This window comes from Capronia epimyces (assembly GCF_000585565.1).
Source record: "Capronia epimyces CBS 606.96 chromosome Unknown aczIQ-supercont1.11, whole genome shotgun sequence".
Taxonomy (NCBI): domain Eukaryota; kingdom Fungi; phylum Ascomycota; class Eurotiomycetes; order Chaetothyriales; family Herpotrichiellaceae; genus Capronia; species Capronia epimyces.
This window is the reverse complement of record NW_006912914.1, coordinates 887416-902916: the sequence shown is the minus strand read 5'-3', so window position 1 is coordinate 902916 and position 15501 is coordinate 887416. Positions and strand designations below refer to the sequence as shown.

Genomic DNA, 15501 nt, shown 5'->3' with positions numbered 1-15501 from the left:
ACAAAGTAAGGCAGAGCGAGGCGAGGCTGACCGGTGAAGCTGTAGAGCCTGGGTCCCAAACTGACTAGTACTCGGCACAGTGGATTGGATGTATTTGATGTCTGCTGTACATAAATGATATGTAATACCGGTTTGCCTGTCCCCCCATCCATCCTAGATAAGAAGATATCGAGTACGGAGTCTGTTGTTGTTTGTTGCCTTTTGCCTTCTGGCTCCAAATGCCGGTGCCGGTGGAGCTGGGTTGCCTGTTCGGTCTGATGGATGCCTGAGCCCCTGATTAATAATTAAGCAGGATCCGGACGATCTTGGACACTGCGGATGGGGATGGGAATGGGGAGTGAGTATTCAAAGAGGAAGAGAGCGAACTTTGAGCCGCGGCAGCCCAGTCCGTTCAACAGTCAACATTCGACATTCGACATTCGACACTGTTCAGCTAAACACCTAGCACGTCAGGACAAGTAGCTCTGGTTCCAGGATGGAAAGGTAGCCACTATGCAGCGGTCATGCGTGGCCTAGGTAGGGCACGAAGCAAGCCTGTGCTCCAATGCCGCACCACTGTATGTGTATTCCTGAGTGGGAACAGGACAGCCGGCTTGAGAGACTTTCTTCCTTCCTTCTGCAAGGCAGAATACAAGGACCAAGGCAAGGCAGGACCCGGCACAGATAGCATGGGCATAGCGTGGCAGGGCGGACACAAGGCAGCAATCCTACTCGACTATCGCAAGGCTCAGGCTCAGGTTCATGCGTACTGAATCATTCCATTAAGACGTAGGCCGAGCTACCTGTTGGGAAATGGGGACCGGACGTAAGGAAGTGCAACTGAAGCTGGCGCCGCCTGGAACTCCTGTCACTGTGACTTCTGGTCCTTGTCCACCGTCTCCATCAGTCCTTGAAGCTTGCCAGCCTCGCCCGTACCGTTCGTGCTGATGTCGATCATCGTCGTAGCAAAGAAAAAGGAAGCAAGAAAGCCAATTGTTGCTCACCAATGCGTCCTCCGATGGTGTTTGGGAGGGTGTAGCGAATTCGAATTCGTAAGAATGTCAGGTTGATCTGTGAACCTGTGAACCGAGCCATGAAGAGTCACACTCTAGCCCATTGTTGTCGGTGTGGTATGCTTGCTCAGCCGTCTAGAGCAGTCGGATGTAAGCAGTCCGACAAACGACAAGACGTGGTGAGTAGTCTGTTCGTTCAGCAGAACTCCTTGATGACCTTCTCGTCGACGGCGTCATCTCCCCCAGTGGTACTGGCAGTACTGTCGTCGTCCTTCCAGACCTTCTCACCTTTCTCGTTGAAGACCTTTGGCGTGGTACACTTGCATCCCTGCTCAATTTTGGCGTCCTTGGCCCGCCCTTCCTTCGCAAACACCGCAGGCCAATCAACCTTCTTGCCATTGACCACGTCTTCTTTCGCAACCCACTCGGAACTCTTGCCCAATCTGCCCAACTCGCCGAGCTTCACGACACCTTGACCGACAGAACGGACTGCTAGGCCTACGCCTTCAACAACAAAGCCGACGGTGCGGAAGGGTGCTTTGATTACACGCACGGTCTTGCGTTCTTTGATTTCCACCATCGGCATGCGGGGAAGTGCTCGGCGTTCGCCTGGCTGGAGTGCCAAAACCCAGTCCCAGGTGTACTGAGAGGAGGGTCCACGGTATTGGAAGTAGAAAGTGGCCTGCTTAGAAGTCAGTCTGTAGGTCTTTGTTGTCGACCGGCTCTTCGCGAGGAAAGAAAGCGACAAGTATGAGGAGACAGCATAGTCAGGAGACGCACCACACCGGTTTTGTCTGCAACAGTCCATGTCAACTTTTGTTCTGGTCCAACAACAGCCTTGCTGAGAACAAGAGTAACGAATTGGAGCTTTGCGTCTTTTGGATGGCTCTTGCTCTCGCTGATTGGACAGTATCGATAGTCCGGGAAGGCTTGGGCGTCGATGGCCAGCATTTCGCTTTCTGGGATCAGATGGAGGCTTTCGTGGACAGAGAAGACTTTGACTATATCAAGAGTCAGTTCCGATGCAAAACACCAAAGAGGCATTCTAGTCCTTACAGAGCCAGCGGTAGACACGCTCGGCAACTTGCTGCGCGCTCATGCCACCAATGCAGAAGTCGAGATGATTGGTGCCCCATTTGCTCTTGTCCTCGGTGGGAGTGCCATGGGCGAGATACAGGTTCACAGTGACAAAGTTGCAACCATGTTTGATCGACTCTTCGCGGAGAAGGTGTGCGGTGTCGATCTTTTCTTTGATCTGTGAATCCGCAAAGTTCTCGTTGACGATGGCCACGTTACGATCGTAGGTGCCGTTGCGAATGTCGGAGGCGACCATGTTGCGACCCTGAACGGGACAGTCCGCTGGCATGTCGATTTTGGACAGGAAGACAACCTGTGAGCACGGGATCATGTCGCGCAGGGAACTGGCATGAGGCATGTCGGCAGCTGGGTCATTGAGATAGACCACCGGTGCCTTTGGCAGACCAGTAGGAGAAGGATGGGACATGATTTGTTTCTTCAGTGTCTTGCCCATGTTGACACAGGTCACGACAGTCAAGACGATGAGGTAGGTCAAAGAGATCGAAAGAGGCTGAAAGGCTATGGGTGATGGAGGGGTAGAGGGTCGGGTTATAGATCGGATCGTAGTGGTAGCGGAGGAGAGATGAGGTGGAATGTAGATGTCTCGGTTGCGCAGTGAGGTGATACTGAGCGGATCAAGTGACTTACTAGGCCCTGGGGCCTAAACAAACCAACCGGACACTGCCTGTCTTTGATGCTTCCCGTGCGGTAGAACAAGAAGAGACAGTGAAGTTGGCGTGCAGTGGAAGCTGGGAAGCTGGCTGGCCGTGGAGTCACTGTCACTTACACGAACCAAACTCAGGTGCGCGGCGTGCGAAGGAGGGGCACAGAGGCAGCAATGCGAACCATCCCGACCACCACAAAGGACGGTGCGCAATACTGTACGGAGTACATCAGACTGGCACTGGCACTGGCACTGGCAGGCCGATTGCAGCTTGATCAATCAATCCTCTGTTATCGTCTTCTCTTGTCTTCTTCTGCTCCTCTGCTCCTCCTTCTTCCGTCTCCTAGTTTGGGCTTGCTGCGGGTGAGGGGCCCCCAAGGCCTCAAAACAGGGCATCGGCTGTCAGCTCGCACATGCTACTGGCTCTCCAATCCAAGGCCTGGGCAATGATTGCCTCAGGCTGCAGTTAGGATTCAATGCCCAGCGGCCGCGGCCACAAGGCAGAATGCTCCACGGCCAGGGGGCGCCCGGGCTCTCTGATCGCTGGGCAGCATGCCACCTTATTCTTCCTTCTTTCACCCTTCTCTCATATGGTCTCCCCACTGCTGAACTCACCCCAAGTGCCGATGTTTGTCATCCGGCACCGTGTGGCCTCGAAGACGAAGACGAAGACGGTGAACACGAGCTCACATCCGCGCTGCTTGTTGCAGCTTCAAGAACCCCACTAGCCTGTGGCTTTTTCCCCAACTCACTCGACGGTGGCCCTCACCGCTCCAGTCACGCTCTGATTCGTCCGCTGTCCGACCACACACCGGTCTGTTCGTGGCCGTGCAGATTAAGGCAGCGACTTGCACGACGCCCAGATATTACTGATGAGACTGTTTGGCTGCAGCTATCGGGTGTTTTCTAATCAAAAGGTATCGGCCGTAGTGCGCCCGACATACCCATTCGTTTGCGCATTTCCTCTCCTGCCGCAACTGTACTCGGCACTTTGATACCGCAGCAGTCGCCCCAGTAGTCAGGTTCATGGCCGTACGCCTTCACATGCTGCATCCTTTCCGCTTGCTGTCGAATCGTCTCGGGATCCAGTTGGCCCATGTCTCCTGTCCCGGGAATAAGGCCCCCGAAGAGAAAGTGTTGCATGATGGGGAGTTTGCCTAGCACTTCTTTGACAAACATTTTCCTCATACCTTCCTCGATCTTCTTCCAACTTTTTGCGCCTGAGATGTCGTCAAGCATTGGGCTGTGCCATCGGAGGCCTTTCACCGTCTTGACACTATCCACCCACCGCACTTGATTGAGGTAGATGTAGTTATCTCCTTCCTCGTCCAAAACGACATTGTTGTGAATGGATTTCGGCGTTATGTACGAGTGCCCGATGAGCTGGCTCGCTCCAAACAAAAATGGTAGGAAATGGTAGTCATCGAGTCCCCATACACCGTGGCTGCCAGCCGGCTCGAGATAGTATGTACTCTGAATCCTCCTCATCAAGTTAAGGTATCGCATGAACGTGTGCAATACCAGAGATGGGAAGTCCTCGCGGCGAATCTGCCGTAGTTGGTAGAGACACAGCAGCCACATCATGAAATTCAACTCGTGGCCCGAGCCGTAATCGAGTCGTTCCTCCGAGCCAAAGGAATGAATCACATAGACGGAGATCTCCTGTATGGCCGCTTCATTCTCCAAACCAAGCATCTCTTTATGGATTCTCTCAACATCTCTTACGATGGCCTTATGCAGACTGCGAAATACCGGATTCCCGAATCTCGATCCCGTGTCAAGAGGAGGGTACTGGTCGATGAGCTTCTCAACCACATCGAGCACAGCATCAAGGCGCCGGATTGGGTTTGACAAATGCTGATGGTCAACGGAGGAAATGGGCCGTCCTCGAACGCAGTCTGACAACGTAAATATCCAGGCTTGGATCAAGGTATAAGTCGGAGACTTGATGAATTTCTCATGGTCAGAGGAAGAGAGGATACGCTTGACCGGAGTGGTAAAATGTATGGAGTCGGGTTGAGGAGGCTCAGGCAACGGAGGTGTTTGAGGAGCAGATTCTGATGTTGATGGAGTGGAAGACTTTCTCTGTGATCGAGGTATGAGCTTTGGGAGTACATTAGACTTGTCGATGCTGGCTGAGGCTGAGGCGGTCGAGCCATTAGATGCAATACTTTGAGAAGCCATATTCCGATGAGATGGTGGTTGGTTTCATTGATCAACAATCACATGTAACGGGTTGATGTCTAGAATTTGTCTCGCAAGCAGCTGCATGAGGTCACTGGTCAGTGGTCGCTGGGGGGCAAGTCGGAGTGGCATGACAAGTGCGTAGGTACCTACCTAGTAGTACTCCATAGTTCTACCACCATGTATGTAGCAGCTTATCTTAGCTCAGGCGAGGATTTGTCTTCCGAGTCTAATGAATACTCGTACCTGAGGTACCTGGTGTTAACCAGTAATTAGTGCTCGAAGATTAGTAGTCCATCGGGAGGAAACATCCTTAGCCCAAGACCCTGCGGCGCTGGTCTCCAAGCTTCCTTAGCCTCATGAGCCCCTCCATGGTGAGCCCGCGGCATGTGAGCCCGCCACCACCGCCAATGATACAGTAATAATGACGCCCGCGTCTCCACGGTACTCGGTAACGGCTAACAGCCGTCGTCGATCTTAAATAATAGTACAGTACTCAAAGTACCTGATTTCTTGACCTTGAATCACGCAATTCCTTGGGCGTATGAACAATATCTACACCCCAGCTCGTTTTTTCCCAAGCATGACCTATCTTTCCCAGATTCGCCTAAATCTCCTCCACTAGACCCCCATGGTTGGCGCCGACTCCCCTCCTAGACTGCCTTTGGACTGCCGAAGCTCCTCCAAAGCATAAATGCGGTCCAGCGATTGACTGTGAAGATCGCGAAACGGATCCAGCCGAGCGAATCGCGTTTAGGTGCCCAAGGATATGTAGCCATGACTTCCCATGGTCAAGAGCGCAATGTTGGCCCCGAAGAACAGTCCACCTATTCCGAGTCCGCAGCCTCCAGACCATCAACCGAGCTTCCGGCCAACACCCTCGACAGGGTGTCCAGCATACGATTCTCCGAGGGCACCAGGGCTCATTCGCGAAATCCAATGTCTAGCTATCGTCGTACACCTAGCCATTCGGACGAAATTATTCCTATCCGCACTGCGGATGGAAACTCAGGGCGACATTACAATACAGAGGATACCGCGTCTGACCCTTCCAGTCGCTCAGCAAATAGCCCTGTACAGGAAGAGGAGGCATCGAAACAGGAGAATAAACCATCCTGGTTCAAGAAGTTGGTACAGAAATATGGTTCAGTATCGCTAGAGAACAAGGGATCGGTGGCGAGGGATCATTTGGCATTGGAAAGGACATTTCTAGCCTGGCTTCGAACGAGCTTGGCTTTTGCAAGCATTGGGATTGCCATCACACAGCTGTTTCGACTCAACACCACGATAGCTAGTCGGCCGGACCAGTCGACGTCCAGCCTTTCTCTTACTCACGAACAAATGCCGCTATCGCCATTTGTCGGACAATCTATCCCTGCCGAATTGCTGCCGTATTTACAGCAGCTCGCCGCATCCGCTGCTCTCTCTACCCCAACATTGGGGCCTACATTGCTCGACCAGCTTCTTTCCCTGCCACCTCCCGATTCCAACAGACATAATTTTCCTAAGCGCGATGAAATCGGCGCCTCCGCTCTTGACGAATCGACTGCCACAAAGCTCAGGCATGTGGGCAAGCCTCTTGGGGCTACATTTCTCGGTATATCGATCATTGTTTTGTTCATCGGGTTCCACCGCTACTTCGAGGCCCAACACTGGATCATACGGGGGAAATTCCCTGCGAGCCGTGGAAGTATATTCATTGTGGGCTTCATTGCTGGTTCGTTGATCGTTACAAGCTTTGCGGTTGTGCTGGCGATAGCGCCTACGAGTTATGAGAAGAAACGGTAGCAACATGCGTGAGGATGATGCTATTGCATGATTACCTGCAGGACCCATGAAGTCCCAGAGTATCGTTCGCGGGCGCAATTCAACATTGGCTGAGCATCCAGAAGCACGAAGTTGTGATATGTGGATGCAAGACGTTCATGTTTATGGGCACATTGTGGGACTGTCTAAGGATGCTGCCAACTGACCTCAGCGGGGGGATTATGCAGACTGGCGAATGCCATGCATGGCGAGCTGTCCCTCCAACCGATGTACCGAACAGCTTCACGACTACAATCCTTCAACCTGTCTGTCCTCTGTGCCCACGGTTGCAATAGCCGAGCAAAAGCACGGTGTTTTCGTCCAAATGTATTATTCTGTCTTTATCCTTCGAGCAAGGACAGTTGGCGGCTGTTACAACTTCCTTTGGTATGTCACTGTCTTTGCAGCTTCATGCTGGTACCCGCAATGACCGATTTTCATCATGTTGGGATTCAGCAGCCTTGTCATGATATTTGGCACAGAGTATAAGAACGACACGAAGGGAGCCCTGGAAACAGGTGCAGCAATGGTCCCATGGACTCCGTGCAATAATGCCAAACGAAGCTGCCCCTGGCAGGTCAGGATGAGAACCTAGCCATCTCTGTGTGCACGGCTACCATGAATTTGTCCTGCGAGTCCTTGTTGATGACTGCTGCATACAACCGGAGAACTACTCGGATGTTCTGCCAGCGCGTTGCCCTCGTTGAAGGGCGTATATGGACGACCTCAATATGCCCCTGCACTTTCGGCATGCTCTAGCGACTGCTCTCCCGTTCGTCCGGACTCGGCCCCTGCCTTGAGGCGAGAATTTCCTTATAGACAGAAAGGCATACTATGATACTGGAGATTCTTTATCCTCTAAAGGTGTTTGGACGGCGTTTCTCCGCCTCAACGGCCAGTGTGATGAGGGAAAACACACTCGAGGCTACGTGTACTAAGCAGTACGCAGCGAGATTGAGGCAAGCAGAACAGTGGACGCGGAAGTGAAATAAGAAGCCCTACCTTGTCCTTGGGCTTCAGCCGTTCATTGTATCCGTACTATTGATTGGCCGTTTGAGGTAGCGACATCGACTCCGCATATCTTAACGGCAAAATCGTAAGTGCTTCTGCAACAACATCTCGTTGTCTAGACTCTAGAAGCCTTCCCAATCGCACGTGCTCTCTTGCTCTCCACTGAGGTATACGTTTCCGGTGGGCCCAGGATAAGATTACTATCCATATTAGAGGGTGTTAGCAACCACTTTTTAACTTTACATACCTACTTTATAGCCTTTATAATTAGTCAACCACCCTCGTCGGGCCTATTACGCTTATAAACTTTAACTAAGATCTTAAGGGTTAAGAGAAGGTCTTAATCCTTAAGTCTAAGATTAATTAGATAGAGAAGGTAGAGCCTTTAAGTAGAGCCTTTAAGTAGAGCCTTTAAGTAGAGCCTTTAAGTATAGCGAGATTAATAGGTTCTACCGTATCTAAGGTTACTAATTAATACCTAAGGTCGTAAGTAGTATTCATTTAAATAGGCGTATTCTAATAGAGAGATAGTAGAGAAGTCGTTAAACGTATAAAGTACTATTAATAGGTTAACTATAGATATCTCCTTATTAATCGGATCTAACGATAACGATCCGCCGTCGACGTATCTTAGATAGTAACGTGGATGATAAGCGAGCTGGCCAGATAAGCGAGCTGGCCACTTTCCCTCAAAATCACGACCATCAACTTTGAATAGATATTACTCTACCACCAAAGCTAAATATGTCTTCAAATGAATGTCAGTTGATCCTTGCCCAACAAGCTATCAAGAAAAACCCAAAACTAAGTATTCGAGAGGCAGCTAAACTCTACTCGGTCCCTCGTTCTACCCTGGGTACGCGACTCAAGGGTACCCAATCTCGATACGATAGCATACCCAACTCACGAAACCTGACCTCCCTCGAAGAGGACACGATTGTTCAGTATACTCTCGACCTCGATGCGCGATCGCACCCTCTCCGACTCGGTGGTGTGGAAGATATGGCTAACCGACTACTGGCGGAGCGCGACACGCCGCCCGTCGGAAAGCGATGGGCGTCCAACTTTGTTAAGCGACGACCAGAGCTCCGGACGCGTTTCTTTCGTCGGTATGACTATCAGAGGGCCTAATGTGAAGATCCCGACGTGATTCGCGCGTGGTTCGCGCTCGTAAAGAATATGGTCGCAAAATATGGCGTGGTGGACGCGGATATCTACAATTTTGATGAGACCGGGTTTCTAATAGGTATGATCTCGACAAGCATGGTCGTGACGAGTGCCGAAAGGCGCTCGGGCGCGAAGTTGGTCCAGCCTGGCAATCGAGAATGGGTGACAGTGATTCAGGGCGTCAACGCGCTGGGCTGGACGGTTCCGCCGTTTATTATTGTTTCGGGTAAATACCATCTCTCCACCTGGTACCAAAACAGCTCTCTCCCACCTGACTGGGTTATCGCCACGTCTCCTAACGGCTGGACCACGAACGAGAGAGGTCTGGAATGGATCCGGCACTTTGATCAGCACACAAAACCGCGAACGACGGGTAAATATCGTCTCTTAGTGCTCGACGGGCACGAAAGCCACCACTCGACCGATTTTGAGCTCTATTGTAAGGAGCACGATATTATTACCCTCTGTATGCCGCCTCATTCATCTCATATCCTCCAGCCTCTCGACGTTAGGTGTTTTGGCCCGTTAAAACGGGCGTACGATGGTTAAATTGAGAAGAGAGTCCGGGCCGGTACCACCCACATTTCGAAGGAGGACTTCTTTCCCGCGTTTTTGGCCGCTTTTCAGCAGACAATGACGGTTCAAAACGTCCAGGGAGGATTTAGAGGGGCCGGGCTCGTTCCTTACGACCCAGAAAGTGTGATTGCTCGTCTGGATGTGAAGCTACGGACACCTACACCCGATGCACCCAGTATTGCGGCAACCCAAGTATGGGTGTCAAAGACGCCTAATAACCTAACTGAGGCTACCTCGCAGTCCACCTTCATCAAGAATCGAGTCTCCGGTCATCAAGGAAGCTCACCGACACCGATTCTTAAGGCCATTGACCAGTTCACGAAGGGTGCGACGGGAATTATGCATCAGATCGCGTTATTGAAGTCCGAGGTTAAGTCACTACGCGAGGACAATGCACTACTTAGCCGCCGTCGCCGCGCGAAAAAGAAGCAACTACGCGCTGGAGGGAGCATGACGCTTGAGGAGGGACAGCGTCTAGAGTCTCGTAGTCGTATTCAGGTCGTAGTAAAGCAGGAAAGGTTGTCGGAGAGTGGTTTAAGTCAGAGGCCTGAAACGCGCGCGCGGCGGTGTGGTGTCTGCGGCAACGTCGGGCATAACTCCAGAACCTGTCAAGTAGTTATTACTTCGTCTGAGGAAGAGGAATCTGAGTAATTCTAAACAATTCAATGTGTGGTGGTTAAGTATAGGCCGATTATGTTGAGGTGGTCGGGTTGGAGTGGCCAGCTCGCTTATCTGGCCAGCTCGCTTATCATCCACGTTAATTACTATATCTATCTTAGAAAGAGTAATAAGGTTATTAAATAGTTTAGTATACGACTATTATCGATTAAGAAGTATCTCGTTTAATAGAAGTACTTAATCTTCGCGGCGCTATAATAATCTTAGGAGGTCCCGTATAGACGATAAATACGTTATAATATAATATAATATAATAGCGCTATCGTACTATATCTTTCTATAAAGAGATAAGCGTTATAGGGTGCCGAGGTCTTTAAAGTTAGGTATATAAAGTTAAAAAGTGGTTGCTAACACCCTCTATTGTCTGAACAAGGACAGGTACGGAGTACTGGGCTCGAGGCCCAAATCCATGCAACGTTATACCAACTATGGAGAACACGGCACGAGGAGACTTAAGATCTAAATAATATCCTTTTCTATCTGAGTTTCGGTGGACGCCACAGAATATCATGAAGTCAGAGCCCGGAGGGTTTTGCGATACAAGGTTATCTCGCTCTGACCCCTTTGGCGCTGTCTCCAGCCACTAGGATTCTTTCTTGTTCCTGGCATCGAGATTCAGCTAGTCCAAGATTTGATGTGACATAGGTTGGCTGCAAAAAGCCAAAGTGCATGCATTTTGGCCAAATTGCAGGAGGACAAGCGGTGGAACAACAACCGCAGCGGCCTATGGGGAGCCAGCGTCTAGTCGCCCCATTGAAGGGGCTGGAGACCGCGTCGCTTTAAGGTTGTGCCAATCTACTCGGAGGGTTGGTGATAATCGATATCGACGGGGGGCCAGGCCGGCAAGGATCCCAAATTCAGGGGATGAGACCAATGACATTGCTCAGAGCCAGGCTTGAGGTCATGTTTGATGTCTGGCCCCGCCAGACCTTGTGCTCAGTGCACCCTGCTCAGCTGTTTGCCCCGTGTTCTGGTTCCAGCTTGAAAAAGCCACTGACTCGGAGTGGCTTGGGACTCGTAATAATAATGGAGGAGACGCAGCCGCTGATGACAGTACGGAGTATCTTTATCATTGTTCGAAGCCGTTGGTTGCTTCAGGAGTAAAGGTTGCGTATGCTACCGGACGCGTGCTCCAGCGCGCGTCGTGTGGTGTCGTACCAACGAAATCAGCCTGCAGTCAAAGCATCTGACAGCTATGATGAGGTCGACGAAAAATGAGTGGTCTGCGCCCGCTTGAGGTCACGGTAACTACGTAGTATATGGGCAAAATCGGTTCTTTGCTTGAATATCTCTGGTCACACAGATCAATTCTCATCCACCATGACACAATGTTCCCTCTGGATCTTCTTGGAGTTTTCAAAGGCTGGAAACCCTTCAGGACGTTGCCCTGTCCATGGCCAGCGGCCAGGAGTGGCGCCTTGACTCATGAATCATGATTGTAGGGATTGGTGAGTGCACTGCTAGTATCCGTACAGTATGCTAATTAGGGAGATTTCCAGGGCGAAGAATGGCCGTTGACTTCTGGTCGAGACATGAGGGTCTTCACTGGCAAGGAAAAGAGTGGTACAGCATGATGAAGTACTAGTTGCAATCGGACCCTCTGCACAAGGGCAATCAGAACTGCTGCTGTGTGGCCTTGAGTAGGGCGCTTCGTTTGCGAGTAAAATCAGAACGATTGCAGGTCAGGTGTGCTTTGTTCTTGTGCCTCTTCCTTCAGTTGCCACTACAGTATCACAGCGCAGGGAGCCCATCAACCATTCCCTGTCCGCAGCTAAGACATGGTTTGTCTGAACACACGATCTCGATCAGAATTCGATGCTGCAATGATAGCAACGGGGATTGCGTGGCCTAGTAGGCTAATTACCTACTGATTAAGAGCTGATCAGTTGCGTGGCCACCTCCACAATCACAGGACTGTAGCTCACTTCCCTGGAGAGCACTCTCGGTTGGTGTGAGTTCCTCTCTGCGTAGTTGCATAGTTGCATCGGCGACCCTCGTCGGTCTGAGCAAGGCTAGGACTCAGGAGTTCCTTGTTTTTTCACGCGCCTTTGTCTGAGAGAGGATCAAGGCCAATGACGGGGGGTCAGGCTGGGTCCGGCATTGTTTAGTTGGCGATCGAGAGTGGAGTGCAATTTCTTTGTTGTGAAGCGCGGGCCTTTGACGGGCAGCGAACGCGACCAGGGGGCCCAGGCATGGGCAGACTTTACCTGTTCCTGAAGAATGGACGCAGGCAAAGAACAAGGGACAACGCCGCTACTGACCGCCGCTGACTGCGCCGCCCAAGCCAAATGCCCAGAGTCCGCCCCGAACCTCCTACCTCCCTTTTCCTTCTCTCTTGTTGCATCAATCATCAACACAACTGCACCAGGTATCCCAGCTGCGTACAAGTGGTCTATTCTTCCGCCCTTTGTCGGCTTCCGCTCTTTATCAGAGAGACTTTTCTCTCGTTCCATTCCTTTGAGAAAACAAACTGAATATACCTGCGCACCGACATCGCTCTCCTGCTCCCGAGCTCTCCAGCCTCCCGCCCAACATTCCAGCACTGATCATATGAGTCTTCGGCTTTGTATGTCCTTGTGACCCTGCGAACGGCCTCGAACTCCTTACTTGCTTGACTTCTTTTCTTCTCTGCAAATATTGGGCAACAAAGAAAGAAAACTAACGCGCTGGTCGTGGTTTCAGATTCGTTCGGCATCGCGTTCATCGGTCCTACGTAACCTACACTCGTTGATACACCTACCTGCCGGTCTTTGATAGACTGTTGCGTCCAATCATTCCAACAATTCAGTCGACATGAAGCTCACTTCCCTCGCCTTGACGGCGGCGGCCACTGTTGCCCTGGCTCAACCGCATAACCATGCCCACCGACACTTGCACCAGCACAAACAACGGGATGTCACCCTGACCACCTATGCTGCAGGCCCTACTGCCTATGTCTACCTTCTTGACGGCAAGGAAATCACGCCTGAGGAAGTCTGCGACGGTCTGCAGGACAACGAACTGAAGTTTGTGGATGGTCAAGATCCAGGTGTTTGCTCTTCTACCGCTGCTGCCACGACCAGCAGCAGCATTCCCACAACCACTGCGGCTCCTACAACTACCGCCGAACCTACTACAACCACTACGACATCTCCCCCAGCCTCTAGCTCTGTGGCAGCCGAGTTCTACCCAGCATCATTTTCATCCGCTTGGGCCAGCCCTAGCGACTCTGGCTCGAGCTCCAGTGCAGAGTCCAGTGCAGCACCTTCCGCGTCGGCCTCACCCTCATCCTGGTCCTCGTCTGGCTCTTCTGGCGCAACCGGCCTCACGGCGGCGTTCCCTGATGGAGAGCTTGATTGCAGCGAGTTTCCCTCTGCTTATGGTGCCGTCGCTCTTGACTACCTCGGGTTAGGAGGCTGGTCTGGTTTGCAAGCTGTCACCATCGCTGGTGGCTTTGTAAATCACATTGTGACTGGAGTTTCGGGCGAAACCTGCACGGAGGGAATGATGTGCTCATACGCATGCCCTCCCGGCTATCAAAAGGCACAATGGCCTTCCACTCAAGGTTCCACTGGCCAATCAGTTGGTGGTCTGTCTTGCAGCGGTGGAAAGCTTCATTTGACGAACCCTAGTCTCTCTAGCAGTCTCTGTGTTGCTGGTGTCGGAGGGGTCCAGGCCACCAACAATGCAGGCGGTGTCGTCGCGATTTGCCGTACCGACTACCCCGGCACCGAATCAGAGACCATCCCTGTCGAGCTTCAAGCTGGTGAGACCGAGGCTTTGACCGTGCCCGACGCCGCGACATACTATACATGGCAAGGAAAGTCAACATCTGCTCAATACTACCTCAACCCAATTGGATACCCTGCGTCACAGGCTTGCCAATGGGGTTCCCCCGGTACACCATTGGGCAACTACGCTCCCATCAACTTTGGTATTGGTGCTAAGGGGGGTGTCACATGGCTCTCTATTTTCCAAAACTCGCCTACCACGGATGCCCAGTACGAGGGCACTGTCGAGATCCAAGGCAACCTATCTGGCACTTGCAAATACTCAAACGGACAATATTGCGGTGTTACTGGATGCAACTCAAATGGATGCACTGTGAGTTACCCCCTATTTGATTTGTCCTGGAACGTTCACTAACGATGCTATAGGTCTCAGTTATTTCAGGCACTGCCACCTATGTCATTTCTAGCTAATATGCTAGTTGGACAACACAAGTATATGAACACGATCATGTTCCGTTCAAATTGCATATCACGCCGGCGTTGACGTCAGGTTCCTTCAGATCGCCTTTTTTTTTTTTGTTTCCGAGCACGGACCCAGCCTTTGACATCGACAATGGTTCTCGAGTGGTTGGATATCGCTTTGGGGGGGGAAGATCTCTTGGAAGAGATGACGGATGAGTTCAGTTGCACTACGCGAGGACCCACTGTCACCCTCGACTGAGTTCAGGTCGGTTCTACTGGACTGTCATATTCGAGACTGAGGTCTCGGGACTTCAGCATGACATTTATCTGTTGCCACGTGTCTTCCTCTCGACCCACGGCTTAGGACGACAGACTTCCTCTTTCAAAGCGATGTGTAAACAGGGTTCAAGCTAGCTTGATGGGGGATTGGAGGGTCACGGAAAAGATTGGGACGGCTGGTCATGTTTCCCCGTGTGTTGCAGAGTCGAGAATATGATGACGGGTCTTCCAAATTCAATAGCAAGCTGCTGTCTGTGTGTTTGGAGGTTTCCGCTGATTTGACCAAGCATGACCTGAATGTTCAAATCCCTGTGTTTGTTCTACCATTGTGACAGTAGTATGTATTGCTTCAGATATCGATCGAATCGTCGTTAAAATCTCCTTCCTCTTCCACTGGCCTCCTTCCAAAGCTGCTCAAGTCTATTATCAGTCTATTTCGTCTTTGATTGATACCTCGGTTGAATACGAGACCGTCTCTCTGGAGCCAGAGCGAGAGCGAGAGCGAGCTTTAGTTTGTCTTCATTTTAAACAACGATATATCCCTTACTAGATCCAGTACCAAAGCTAGGTCCCGTCAGCGCCAACTTGGTAGCTGGCAGCACCAGCCAGCCTTGCCTGCCACGGGCTTAGCTAACAAGGTACAAGACCCCCAAGATCGTGCGGCGAGGTGGCAAGGATAGTAGAGAGTCAAGCCAGCCGTCAGGGCCAGCCAGTAGCTCATCTAGAAGATGTCCTGAACTGATTGATGTATGTGGAGCGACAAGGCTGCGTCGGCAGACCTTCCTCTTCTGCGGGAGACCAAACTTATACTGACAGGCTGACCATAATATATCAAGCCTACCTTACTCCGTAGTCTGCCTATAACTGGACTAAATGACCCGGTTCGCAGTCTGGA

The 15501-nt window shown here is 51.4% G+C and overlaps 4 protein-coding genes across 4 annotated transcripts; 2 read left to right on the top strand and 2 right to left on the bottom strand.

The window, feature by feature from the left end:
• Positions 1-1188: 1188 nt before the first annotated feature.
• On the bottom strand, positions 1189-2523 carry A1O3_10378 (uncharacterized protein; the record flags this gene model as incomplete). Its single annotated transcript, XM_007740468.1, has 3 exons — positions 1189-1674; positions 1773-1993; positions 2049-2523. The coding sequence occupies 3 exons, from the start codon at positions 2521-2523 to the stop codon at positions 1189-1191; spliced, it is 1182 nt and encodes a 393-aa protein (XP_007738658.1).
• A 1116-nt stretch (positions 2524-3639) lies between these two features.
• Positions 3640-4917, bottom strand: A1O3_10377 (peptidylprolyl isomerase; the record flags this gene model as incomplete). Its single annotated transcript, XM_007740467.1, has 1 exon — positions 3640-4917. The coding sequence occupies one exon, from the start codon at positions 4915-4917 to the stop codon at positions 3640-3642; it is 1278 nt and encodes a 425-aa protein (XP_007738657.1).
• Positions 4918-5694: 777 nt separating this feature from the next.
• On the top strand, positions 5695-6705 carry A1O3_10376 (uncharacterized protein; the record flags this gene model as incomplete). The annotated part of the gene is made up of 1 exon (XM_007740466.1): positions 5695-6705. The coding sequence occupies one exon, from the start codon at positions 5695-5697 to the stop codon at positions 6703-6705; it is 1011 nt and encodes a 336-aa protein (XP_007738656.1).
• Positions 6706-12948: 6243 nt separating this feature from the next.
• A1O3_10375 (murein transglycosylase) lies at positions 12949-14280 on the top strand (the record flags this gene model as incomplete). Its single annotated transcript, XM_007740465.1, has 1 exon — positions 12949-14280. The coding sequence occupies one exon, from the start codon at positions 12949-12951 to the stop codon at positions 14278-14280; it is 1332 nt and encodes a 443-aa protein (XP_007738655.1).
• Positions 14281-15501: the final 1221 nt, after the last annotated feature.